Here is a 14,184-nt window from a genome sequence, read left to right on the forward strand (position 1 = left end):
AATTAATAGTTTTGATGCCTTCAGTGTGAATGTACAATTTTCATAGTCATGAAAATACAGAAAAATCTTTAAATGAGGTGTGTCCAAACTTTTGGTCTGTACTGTGTGTATATGTATATATATATATATATATATATATATATATATATATATATATATATAGTAGAATTGGAACAGCACAATGCTCACCAGTGGGTGCCTAGCCTCCTGGGTTGGGTCGACCACTTCTCCACCCAAAATGTATACAATAAGAGCAAAGGAAGGCAGCACTCCAAACACTTTTCAAGGTGAAAAAAAGTAGGGTTTGTTGAGCCCACATCTCTTGTGCAACGTTTCGGCTCACACTGAGCCTTTTTCAAGCCTTGCACAAGAGATGTGGGCTCAATAAACCCTACTTTTTTTCACCTTGAAAAGTGTTTGGAGTGCTGCCTTCCTTTGCTCTTATTGTATACTAGATGGTGGCCCGATTCTAACGCATCGGGTATTCTAGAATATGTATGCGTAGTGTATAGCACAGCCCATGTATTATATTGCACAGTCCACATAGTATATTGGCCAGCGCACGCAGTACGTTGCGCAGCCCACGCAGTACATTGCGCAGCCCTCTCAGTAAATTGCGCAGCCCTCTCAGTAAATTGCGCAGCCCACGTAGTACATTGCGCAGCCCACGTAGTACATTGCGCAGCCCACGTAGTACATTGCGCAGCCCACGTAGTACATTGCGCAGCCCACGTAGTACATTGTGCAGCCCACGTAGCATATTGCGCAGCCCACGTAGCATATTGCACAGCCCACGTAGTATATGGCCCAGCCACGTAGTATATTGCGTAGTAGCACAGCCCACGTAGTATATTGGGCAGCCACGTAGTATATTGCCCAGCCAACGGAGTATATTGCCCAGCCCATGTAGCATATTGCCCAGCCATGTAGTATATAGCAGAGCCCATGGAGTATATTGCCCAGCCTATGTAGTATATAGCAGAGCCCATGGAGTATATTGCCCAGCCTATGTAGTATATAGCAGAGCCCATGAAGTATATTGCCCAGCCTATGTAGTATATAGCAGAGCCCATGGAGTATATTGCCCAGCCTATGTAGTATATAGCAGAGCCCATGGAGTATATTGCCCAGCCTATGTAGTATATAGCAGAGCCCATGGAGTATATTGCCCAGCCGAAGTAGTATATAGCAGAGCCCATGGAGTATATTGCCCAGCCGACGTAGTATATAGCAGAGCCCATGGAGTATATTGCCCAGCCTATGTAGTATATAGCAGAGCCCATGGAGTATATTGCCCAGCCTATGTAGTATATAGCAGAGCCCATGGAGTATATTGCCCAGCCGACGTAGTATATAGCAGAGCCCATGGAGTATATTGCCCAGCCTATGTAGTATATAGCAGAGCCCATGGAGTATATTGCCCAGCCGACGTAGTATATAGCAGAGCCCATGGAGTATATTGCCCAGCCTATGTAGTATATAGCAGAGCCCATGGAGTATATTGCCCAGCCTATGTAGTATATAGCAGAGCCCATGGAGTATATTGCCCAGCCTATGTAGTATATAGCAGAGCCCATGGAGTATATTGCCCAGCCGACGTAGTAAATAGCAGTGTGGGCATCACATGCCTGGTAAAAAAAAGAAAGAAAATAAAAAATCGCTATATACTCACCTTCCGGAGCCTCCGCATCCAGAACCGGGCTTTCCCGGTTGCGACGCGCCGGTGACTGATCCATGCTGCGGTCTCGCGAGATGATGACGTAGCGGTCTCGTGAGACCGCAACGTCATCATCTCGCAAGATCGCAGCATGGAGCAGACACCGCCGCGTCGCAAGAGGGAAAGTCCGGTTGTGGATCCAGGGGCAGCCGGACGGTGAGTATATAGCGATTTTTTATTTTGTTTTATTATTTTTAAACATTAGATCGTTTTACTATTCATGCCGCATAAGCAGCCTGAATAGTAAAAAGTTGGTCACACAGGGTTAATAGCAGCGGTAACAGACTGCATTACACCGCGGCATAACGCAGTCCGTTACCGCTGCTATTAACCCTGTGTGAGCGGAGGGGAGTATGCGGGCGCCGGGCAGTGAGTTCGGGGAGTAAGGAGGGGCCATTTTCTTCCGGACTGTGCGCGTCACTGATTGGTCGCGGCAGCCATGACAGGCAGCTGCCGAGACCAATCAGCGAACGAATAACCATGACAGAAAGACGGAAGTACCCCTTAGACAATTATATAGTAGATATATATATACCGTATATACTCGAGTATAAGCCGAGATTTTCAGCCCAAATTTTTGGGCTGAAAGTGCCCCCTCGGCTTATACTCGAGTCATGATCGGTGGTGGGGTCGGCGGGTGAGCACTGTCATATACTTACCTAGTTCCGGCGTTCCTGTCGCTCCCCCTGCCTGTTACACTGTCTCCGGGTGCTGCAGCCTCTTCCCCTGAGCGGTCACGTGGGACCGCTCATTAGAGAAATGAATAGGCTGCTCCACCCCCCATAGGGGCGGAGCCGCATAATTCATTTCTCTAATCAGCGGTGCCGGTGACCGCTGACAGAGGAAGAGGCTGCGGCACCGAAGACCAGCTGTCCGGGGGAAGGAGCGGGACGCCGGGAGCAGGTAAGTATTGCATATTCACCTATCCTGGTTCCACACGCCGGGCGTCGCGCCATCTTCCCGGCGTCTCTCTCTCCGCTCTGACTGTTCAGGCAGAGGGCGCGATGACGCATATATTGTGCGCGCCGCCCTCTGCCTGATCAGTCAGTGCGGGGAGACGCCGGGAAGATGGCGCCGAGGAGCTGCAAGACAGGTGAGTATGTGTTTTATTTTTTTTTATTGCAGCAGCAGCTATGGGGCAATAATGGACGGTGCAGAGCACTATATGGCACAGCTATGGGGCAGAGCACTATATGGCACAGCTATGGGGCAGAGCACTATATGGCACAGCTATGGGGCAGAGCACTATATGGCACAGCTATGGGGCAGAGCACTATATGGCACAGCTATGGGGCAGAGCACTATATGGCACAGCTATGGGGCAGAGCACTATATGGCACAGCTATGGGGCAGAGCACTATATGGCACAGCTATGGGGCAGAGCACTATATGGCACAGCTATGGGGCAGAGCACTATATGGCACAGCTATGGGGCAATGGTGCAGAGCATTATATATATGGCACAGCTATGGGGCAATGGTGCAGAGCATTATATATGTGGCACAACTATGGGGCAACGGTGCAGAGCATTGTATATATGGCACAGCTTTATGTGGAGCATCTATGGGGCCATAATGAACGGTATGGAGCATCTATTTTTAATTTTGAAATTCACCGGTACCTGCTGCATTTTTCCCCCTAGGCTTATACTCGAGTCAATAAGTTTTCCCAGTTTTTTGTGGCAAAATTAGGGGGGTCGGCTTATACTCGGGTCGGCTTATACTCGAGTATATACGGTATATATATAAACACACACATTTTGTTACTTTTTTTTTTATTACATGATAAAAACAGAGAATCTCATGTTTAAATATCTAAATATCTTTAATTACATTCAAAGGAAGCAAGTATATCGACAAGCATAGTGGAAAGAATGCCTAAATGCATGCAAACAAAATAGCAAAATTTAGCAGAGTACTCACTGTGAGAATTCTGAAGATGAGTCATGGTAGCCATAAATGGTTGTTGTACCATATGACCAGAAGACTGTTGCATTATAGCCTGTTGATGTGGACTCTGGAGTTGTGGTGAAAACTGCACCGACTGTAATGCTGCTAGGCTTCCGGCAACACTGTTGATGACAGGAACACTCTGTGCCTGTGTGGTGTTTAAATCTAAAGGCACAAACACAAAAGCATTACAACTATTTCATCAATATTCGTCACTTGCATACCATACCATATTTTAATAGCAAGCAGTAAACTGCGACATATTCAAAAACAAATGTACCATTGAGATTGAATGTCTCCAGTTCTTAAAAGGTATGATTTTCTTAGTTCTCCCCTTAAAGGGGATGTGTGTTCTTAGAAGGAAAGTCTGCAGTCACTCTACGTGATGTGTACACTGTCACGATTCCCCTGTATTCACCATGTGGGTGGGCAGTCATGTGACTGTATGTGGGCTCCATAAGATACTAGGCATATTTCCTTGTTCCACATAGGGACAGAAGCAGACGATTTAGAGCATTCTCCTCCATACCGCACTTTATAAAGGTACTGTTTACTACTTACAGTAGGTACTGATGGTCTATCAGACCCGTTGCCACTATACTAACTGGGAGTGTTAGTCCTGGTGTAATTATTCACGTCATTTTATCTCTATTGTTTAGCATTCCAATAGGCTCAGTCCACGAGACAATATCAGCCTGCACTAAGGGTACTATCACACAGTGCAATTTTGATCGCTACGATGGCACGATTCGTGACGTTGCAGCGTCGTATGATTATCGCTCCAGCATCGTAGACTGCGGTCACACGTTGCAATCACGGCGCTGGAGCGATGCCGAAGTCCCCGGGTAACCAGGGTAAACATCGGGTTACTAAGCGCAGGGCCGCGCTTAGTAACCCGATGTTTACCGTGGTTACCAGCGTAAAAGTAAAAAAAAAAAAAACGTACATACTCACCATTTGATGTCCGTCAGGTCCCTTGCCGTCTGCTTCCTGCTCTGACTGAGATCCGGCCGTACAGTGAGAGCAGAGTGCAGCGGTGACGTCACCGCTGTGATCTGCTCTCACTTTCCGGCCGGCAGACAGTCAGAGCGGGAAGCAGACGGCAAGGGACCTGACGGACATCAGATGGTGAGTATGTATGTTTTTTTTTTTTTTACTTTTACGCTGGTAACCACGGTAAACATCGGGTTACTAAGCGCGTCCCTGCGCTTAGTAACCCGATGTTTACCCTGGTTACCAGCGAACGCATCGCTGGATCGCTGTCACACACAACGATCCAGCGATGACAGCGGGAGATCCAGCGACGAAAGAAAGTTTCAAACGATCTGCTATGACGTACGATTCTCAGCAGGGTCCCTGATCGCAGTAGCGTGTCAGACACTGCGAGATCGTACCGATATCGCTAGAACGTCATGAATCGTGCTGTCGTAGCAATCAAAATTGCACTGTGTGACAGTACCCTAAACCTTCTAGTGTATACATGTGCTTGCACTTTGGTATATGCAAGAGACACACACGGCGATTAAAAGAAGGCACCAGCAGGCTAAAAAACTTTTCTTTGTATCCCACGTAAATTAGTTTTGTTTTGATATGTACTTTTCTATAAACACTATAATGGGGAACGATTTAAGATATTCCATCACCTCCTTCAAAGCACAGCAGATTCACCTTTATAAACAATTTTATCTTTGCAACAAGTGGATTAGTCAGACTACCTGCAGCTAGGCTAGGGGTCAAGTCAGGAGCACCATTATGGCAATATATAATTCAGTGTTTATACATGTATCTTAACCAGGGGTGGAAAATGACAGCTCAGAGCATGAAACCTGTTTAAGCCCCTCTCCTTTTATGGTTTTATGGCAACCAAGATAGATATATATATACAGTATATATATATATATATATATATATATATATATATATATATATATATATATATATATATATATTGGCATTGTGCCTACGCTTTGTGTTGGGGGACACTCGCTTGGCACAGGATTAACGTAGTCAGGCACGGTTTTCTCTCATATATCAGTCTATTTGGTTTATTTAGGCATCATAAACCACATAACATAAAGTCCATTTCATTACATCCATGAACATATCACGACCACTAGTCTGTTCATGCAGCAGATAAACGTCTCTGCCGTATATTACAATCCCCTTGTCCAGGGTTACCTTCCAGGAGCTCTGCTCCTCACGCCGTCTCCTTGTCAGTCCTGTCTTTGACAACAAAGAAGCCGTCCCAGGCTCTGAGGTACATGGTCTCACCAGGTGCTTCCAGGAACTCTCCACTCACAGGAGCTTCTAACACAGATCGTCCAGGTCCACGGTCTCTCTAGGTGCTTCCAGGAAGTCTCCACTTACAGGAGCTTCCAACACAGACCTGAATTTTTCCAGGACCTACAGTACAGACCATTCAGGTCCAAACACTCTCAACCATGTGACCCACACCCTGGTCACATTATGAAGCTGCAACCACCCCCACAGGTAGAAGGTGTGTGTATGTGGCTAGTTCGACCCGCCCAGCTCTTCAAACTAGCCCAGTAAGTCTCCCTCTATAAACTATACAAATACTTGTGGGACTACAGGTCCCAGAACAACAATACTGCTGCTTACCACGCAGACTTCCTCTGCGACACATACTGGCCATTTACAATCCTGCCGGACTTTGTCTCATCACCACAGTTATATCCACAACTGCCATGCATTCTAATGGCCTCAATACGCCTCCATGCATATTCTGAAGAGACCATGCAGCAAGGGTCACTCCATCACAATATATATATATATATATATATATATTGTGCATATACTGTATATATATATTGCATAATCACCTCTCACTATGAATATTACCATCCCTTACTACATAATGCCCTCTCTTGCTTTTGCTTTGTACAGCGTGGTTCCTTACGTATCAGAGTCTCTTATCATTTTTGTTATTTCGGCATGTCTCTACTTCAAAGCATTCAGTCTTGTCAGATATAAACTGATATGACTACTGATGGAGCATTGGTGCTATGCATGACAAAAAATATAATTCCATGTAATAATGGGACAGCACTGTACAAAACAATAGAGGAAGCTATATAATAAGGGACAGCTCCATCCAGACGCATAGCTAGGGTTTCAGCTTGAGGTTGGGGGGGCAAAAAATCTGAGTGGGCCCCTAACCAGGTAATCCTGTCTACAGCTACGTGGTGCGCCCTAATTGTGAGTATAGGGGAACATCACCAGATGACCGCACTGTGACTGAAAATAAATCTATATACAAAAACAAACACTGATATTATTATATGGAGACCATATAGTGGTAAATACTTGTCCTGCAGACCATATAAGGGTATGTCCACACGTTGCAGATTTGCCGGCGGATTTTTCTGCACTAAATCCGCAGGTCTTGGCAGAAAACGCAGGTGCGTTTTTTATGCGGTTTTTGCACGGTTTTGATGCGTTTTTGCGCGGTTTTTGATGCGGTTTTGTATGCGTTTTTGAAAGGTAAATAAAGATGTATTATTGAACAAAAAAGAAAAGATTTGTGATGTCATGTCTTGTCCAACCTCTTTTACATTTGTCCAACCCACACTTCATTACACACATAGGTAAACCAAAAATGATACACAATACACAGTGTGTGATAAGACACCTGTGCCTGTATGGGAGATTACTCGCAAAAGAAATCCCATGCAACTACAATAACTGAACCCTATATAGACACATTGCAACAAAAGGGATCGTACCAAAACAAATCTTTATTGGACAAAATACACAAATAAAATGGTAACAATAGTGATTGGGATACTCTGAAGGTGACAGCTACACCAGAGCCGCAGGCAAGAGGAAAAAAGACATGCTTGATATCAATATAAGAGAAAGCCACCTCTGTATCAGTGCATATATACTAGTGAACCACAAAGTTATAACACTAGGCTGGTGAAAAACGTCCAGTAAGCACATAACACCAGAGCAAGGAAATAGTATAAAGTTACAGGAGCATAATTACCTCAAAACCGGGGGTGGCGCCGCAGGTTTTGAGGTAATTATGCTCCTGTAACTTTATACTATTTCCTTGCTCTGGTGTTATGTGCTTACTGGACGTTTTTCACCAGCCTAGTGTTATAACTTTGTGGTTCACTAGTATATATGCACTGATACAGAGGTGGCTTTCTCTTATATTGATATCAAGCATGTCTTTTTTCCTCTTGCCTGCGGCTCTGGTGTAGCTGTCACCTTCAGAGTATCCCAATCACTATTGTTACCATTTTATTTGTGTATTTTGTCCAATAAAGATTTGTTTTGGTACGATCCCTTTTGTTGCAATGTGTCTATATAGGGTTCAATTACACACATAGATAGACAGACAGATAAATAGATAGACAGACAGACAGACAGAAGGAATGAAATAGATAGATATAGATAGATATATGGATAGTTAGGCTACTTTTGCACATCAGGTTTTTGCCGTCAGGCACAATCCGGCGAGTTTTGTAAAAAACGGATCCGTTTTTTTTTCCGCAGTATCCGTTTTTTTCTCAGAGTTGTATTAGCGACCGGATTGCGCCAGACGGCACATGTTTCATCCATTTTTTTGCCGGATCCGTAAAAAAAAACTGTTTCCGACAGACGGAGATAACATACAGAGGAAAGTTTTTTCTGTCCAGTGAAAAAACGCGCAGCGACGGATCCGGCAAAAAATGTATGAAACAGATGTGAAATCATGAATCCGGCCCCCAAATCCATTTTTTCATGAATTTTTTCCATTGAAATCATGCACATTTTTCGTTCTCTCTCTCTAAAAAACGGATCAGTTGCATCAGTTTTTCACTATTTGCAACAGATCCGTTTTTCCACAAATTCACCGGATCCTGCCTGACGGAAACAAACTGATGTGTGAAAGTAGCCTAACTATCCATATATCTATCTACATCTATCCATCAGGCAGGATCCGGCGAATTTCTGAAAAACGGATCCATTGTAAATGTTAGTGAAAAACTAATGCAACTGATCCATTTCTTTTTTTTTTAGAGACAGAGAATGAAAGATATACATGATTTCAATGGAAAAAATGCATGAAAAAACGGATTCGGAGGCCGGATTCATCATTTCACATCTCAGTTTTATACATTTTTTGCCAGATCCGTCGCTGCGTGTTTTTTCGCCTGACAGAAAACCGTTCTTCTGTACGTTTTCTCCATCCGCTGGAAAAAACTTTTCTGACGGATCCGGCAATAATCGGATGAAACATGTGGCCATCAGGCGCAATCCGGCGGTAATACAACTCTATGAGAAAAAAAAGGATCCGACGGAAAAAAACGGATCCGTTTTTTTCAAAACTCGCCAGATTGTGCCTGATGGCAAAAACCTGATGTGTGAAAGCAGCCAGATATATGGATAGATACATCTATGTATCTATAGATATATCTATCTATAAATATACAGTATCTATAGATAGATATATCCATAGATATATAATAGCGAGGCCGATGTTTCTTAATGAGCGTCTAATTTAAAAAAAAAAAAGGAAAAAATGGCGTGGGCTCCATTTGGGCAATTTTCTGCAACAGAGGGGGAAAGCCGACGGCCGGGGGCCAATATTTGTAGCATGGGAAGGGGTTAATACCCATGGCCCCTCCCAGGCTATGAATATCAGCCCGCAGCTGTCTGCGTAGCCTTTACTGGCTATTAAACTAGGGGGACCCCAAAAAGAAAAATTATGTGGGGTCCCCCTATATTTTAGAGCCTTTCTGGCTATAAAATATAGGGGGACCCCACGTCATTTTTATAGCCAGAAACGCTAAGCAGACAGCTGCGGGCTGATATTCATAGCCTAGAGAGGGGCCATGGATATTGCTCCCCCCGGCTACAAATACCAGCGCGCAGCCGCCCCAGAAATGGCGCATCTGTGAGATGCACCAATTCTGGCACTTAGCCCCTCTCTTCCCACTCCCGAGTAGCAGTGGGATATGGAGTAATAAGGGGTTAATGTCACCTTGCTATTGTAAGGTGATATTAAGCCGGGTTAATAATGGAGAGGCGTTAATAAGACGCCTATCCATTATTACTCCTAGAGTAGTGAAAGAGTTAAAAAAAATTAAGACACAGCCAGAAAAAAGTATTTTATTATTCTTAATTTAACCATACTTACTGTCAGGACATTTTTATTACCTTTTGTGCATTACTGCCCTTTTCCAAGATGGCGTCTTTGGTCTCATGTGCACTGTGTCTTCCTGCTATAAAACTCCACCCCAGCCTTCAGTCTGTGGTAGAGTATTCTGCCTTGCATCCAGCTCCTGACCTCTGATTACTCCCTGGCTATATACCTACTCCTGTGAACATGCGTGGTGATCCTGCTACTCTGATCTGAGTTCCTGCTGCTTACACCAGTTTCCAGTAATCCTCCTTCATCTGCTGCTCGTGTTTACTTCCATCTGCATTTGCTGGACATGTAAGCTGTTTCTGCTCTGAAAAAACCTGAGACTATTAACCAGGCCTCCCTGGTTGAGCTAAGATATGATTTGAACTGCCTTATAAGCTTATCTATCTGTGTTTGGACTAAGACAAGGATTTATTCGTGTCAAGTATCCTCAAGAATAACTGTGCTTCATAGACTTTCTGCTTGATTGCATTTTCCTCTGAAGTTTCCTATAGACTGCTAAGCTGCATTTAATATTTACACCAAGTGTTGTGGACTTGAGTTTCTCTCTGCACCTGTTTGAATCACCGTGTGATAATATAGACTTTACCACTTATAAAACTGTGTCCTATAGTTGTCTTGTTCCACGCAAAGAGTCTCCTGAGTTATCCCCTATAATTATTACACTTACCATACTTGAGCGCCTGCAAAAAACGTAAAATAATAAACCATATACTCACTTTCCGCCGTAGTCCAATTAATAACGAGGGTCCCACGACGATCTCCCCTATAGAACAGTGACATTGGGTGATGTCACTGCCCTATAGGACCTCCAGTGACACACTGACAGGAGACAATGGCTCCTGCAGTGTATATCTGAGGTTACCTTAGTTCAGGGTCTCACTTTATGGCATTGCTACGTGGGAATTTTCTCACACAGCAGTGCCACAAGTGAGACTAAAGACTATTTTTTTACAGTGGTGGAGGAATACAGTGCAGAAGGATATCTTCCGTCATTGTATTCCTGGAGCCCCTAAAGAGTGGTCGCATCAGCTGATGCTGCTGCTCTCCACGGGAGATCGTCATGGGACACTCGTTTTCATTGGATTTCTGCGGATCAGGGAGAATAGTGTTTGTTTATTATTTTAATATTTTTTACAGGTGACACTGGCTTCGGGGATCAAGGTGACAAGTGATGGTGAGTATGTACTCTATGTTATATGTACTGTATGTCTATATGTATGTATTGTATGTAATGTATGAATGTATTGTATGTAGTATGTATGCAGTATGTATGTAGTATGTATGTAGTATGTTGTATGCATGTATGTATGTGTCATGTCAGACGCTGTTCAGACCAGGTTGTTCGACAGACAGCGGTAATTCTGCTTTTGACCACTATTTGCTCATTGGTGTCGGCTAGATTTTATCTAGCTGTTCCGGGGTTAATTTACCTGATCCTCGGATTGGAAGCTGGGCCATGCCCATTGCCTTTAAATAGCTCTCCTGATCATTGGGTGTCGCCGATTATAGCTTCTGTCTTGTGCGTTGTTATCTCGGTCTGCAGTAGAGAGCTGTTATGATCCTTAGTGGCTGAGGATCACAGAATGAACTAGCTAAGTTACTGAACATAGAACAAGTGCTAGGGAGGTGGTAACTGGACTGACGGCAAAACCTGATCCTGACCAAACACACTGAAGGTAGCCGGTGAACGTGCCTAAATTCCTGGACGTCTCGACGCAGCCTGAGAAACTTGCTACCCCTATAGAGAAAGTAAGACCTCACTTGCCTCAGAGAAATGACCCCAAAGATATAGGAAGCCCCCAACAAATATTAACGGTGAGGTAAGGGGAAAATACAAAACGTAGAAATGAAAACAGATTCAGCAAATGAGGCCCACTAATACTAGATAGCAGAAGACAGGCAGGGAACTGTGCGGTCAGTAAAAAACCCTATACAAATTATCCACGCTGAGAATACAAGAACCCCCACACCAACTAACGGTGTGAGGGGAGAAACTCAGCCCCCTAGAGCTACCAGCAAGCAAGGAAATCACATATTAGCAAGCTGGACAAGGACAAATAAATAACCAAGAAACATATTGAACACTGATGAGCAAAAAATAACCAAACAGAAAACTTAGCTTCTCTTGGAGAGACTGATAGCGAAGGAATTCAGGAGGATCAAGATAGCACTGAATACATCGACAGCAGGCAAACACTGAAAGTCCAGGTGAGCTAAATAGGAAACCAGCTAACAGATAACGAGACAGCTGATCCGCCTCAGACCTGCAGAAAGACACAAAGAGCCACCAGAGGGAGCCCAAAGACAGCACTCACACAGTACCACTATTGACCACAAGAGGGAGCCCAAAAACAGAGTTCACAACAGAGAGCTGGTTGTTGGAGATTCGTTGCTGGTGGTGTATTTTCCTTTGTCTTATTTACTCCTTCCTATATTTGTATTTATTTTGCCCTGCACATTTATAGTGTATTCCTGAGTGACTGCGGCGTGGTGTATATTTTCCTTTATCCTTGTCTGTGCTAACTGTGGGTATTGGAGAATTACCTCTTCACTGGGTGGTGGGCGGAGGTTTCAGCTTAGAGTTGAAACAGGAGGCAGGGTGAGGTTCGAGGCCTGATCATGCACACCATCAGTGTAAACTTCAGGTAGAGGGTCAGCCAGGATTTCCCTAGTCTGAGGGAAATTGCAGGGGCCCGGGTTATTAGCTCTCGCTCACCTAGTCTCCCCGTGACAGTATGTTGTATGTATGTATGTAGTATGTTGTATGTAGTATGCAGTATGTATGTAGTATGTTGCATGTATGTATGTTGTATGTATGTAGTATGTAGTATGCATGTAGTATGTATGTAGCATGTTGTATATATGTATGGATGTATGTTGTATGTAGTATGTATGTAGTATGTATGTCATATGTATGTAGTATGTATGTTGTATGTATGTAGTATGTTGTATGTATTATGCATGTAGTATGTATGTAGCATGTTGTATGTATGGATGTATGTTGTATGTAGTATGTATGTAGTATGTATGTAGTATGTTGTATGTAGTATGCATGTAGTATGTATGTAGTATGTTGTATGTATGTATGTTGTATGTAGTATATATGTATGTGGTATGTATGTAGTATGTATGTATGTAGTATGTATGTATGTAGTATGTATGTATGTATGTAGTATGTATGTAGTCCCATTGGACGATGCCTGCACACACACAAAGACCCCCGGCAGCCCGCACAGACCCCCGACAGGACCGCACAGACCCCCGACAGGCCCGCAGATTCCCGGCAGCCCACACAGACCCCCGAGAGGCCCGCACAGACCCCCGACGGTCCCGCACAGACCCCGCCCGCACACACAGACACGCACAGTCTCCGCCCACGCACCAACCACACTCCGCCCACACTTTTCCCCCCTCCCGATCTGCAGCGTTTCACCACAGCTAAACCCCAGATCTTTTTTATATCTGCGGTTTTGCTGCGGAAGTGCCCGGCTCAATACAAGTCAATGGGTGCAGAAACGCTGCAGATCCGCACAAAGAATTGACATGCTGCAGAAAAAACAACGCTGCGTTTCCGCATGTTTTTTTCCGCAGCATGTGCACAGCGGATTTGGTTTTCCATAGGTTTACATGGTACTGTAAACTGCATGGAAAACTGCTGCAGATCTGCAGCGTCAAAAACACAACGTGTGCACATGGCCTAAGAGATCACAGTACAGTAATAGATGGTGACTTACAGCTGACGTTCTTTGTGTTGGAGTCGTTCACTTCCCCATCTAACCCAGACCATCATGACAACTTCTCCAGCCAGGACACGGCTGCACAGATTACAGCAAAGACACATCTGACTTCTCACACTTCCTGCACCGTCCATATCTATCCCCAACCTGTGCATACTACTCATTCTGCTGATACCCCAATACTGAGCCACTGCTGCCATATGTGTCCTACAGCACCTGCTGTGTAGTACAATCACAGTGCTCCTCTTAACGTCCCACCTAATACTGCCACCACTGTGCCCCTTACATAGTAATAATGACTTCTTTGAGCTCTGTAGATAGTAAAATTCCCCCCTAAAAATATTAATGCTCTGTGCTAGTGCCCACCACATTTTGTCTCTAAAAGTAATAATACCCCATATGCAACTTTGATGGTCACAATACTCCAAGTGCCCCTATAACAATAATGCATAAGTGCCCACTTAACATTTAATAATGTCCGAAGTCCCCCCATGTACAGTAACAATGGCCCCAGCATCGCTGATGTCAGCAGGCGGTCATGTAATGACTTTTGGCTTCTCTCAATTCTCTTCTACTGAGAGAAGCCAAACCTTTCTAGTCGACACATGCACATAGCAATCA

The 14,184-nt window shown here is 44.2% G+C and overlaps 1 protein-coding gene across 1 annotated transcript in view; it reads right to left on the bottom strand.

Moving 5' to 3' along the window:
* Positions 1-14,184, bottom strand: part of HNF1B (HNF1 homeobox B) — a 294,307-nt gene that overhangs the window by 9,807 nt on the left and 270,316 nt on the right. The window contains exon 7 of the mRNA XM_077295511.1: positions 3,640-3,831. Within this exon, the coding sequence (XP_077151626.1) occupies positions 3,640-3,831 (192 nt within the window). The remainder of the gene's footprint in view (positions 1-3,639; positions 3,832-14,184) is intronic.

Source organism: Ranitomeya variabilis, chromosome 3 (genome assembly GCF_051348905.1).
Source record: "Ranitomeya variabilis isolate aRanVar5 chromosome 3, aRanVar5.hap1, whole genome shotgun sequence".
Lineage (NCBI taxonomy): Eukaryota > Metazoa > Chordata > Amphibia > Anura > Dendrobatidae > Ranitomeya > Ranitomeya variabilis.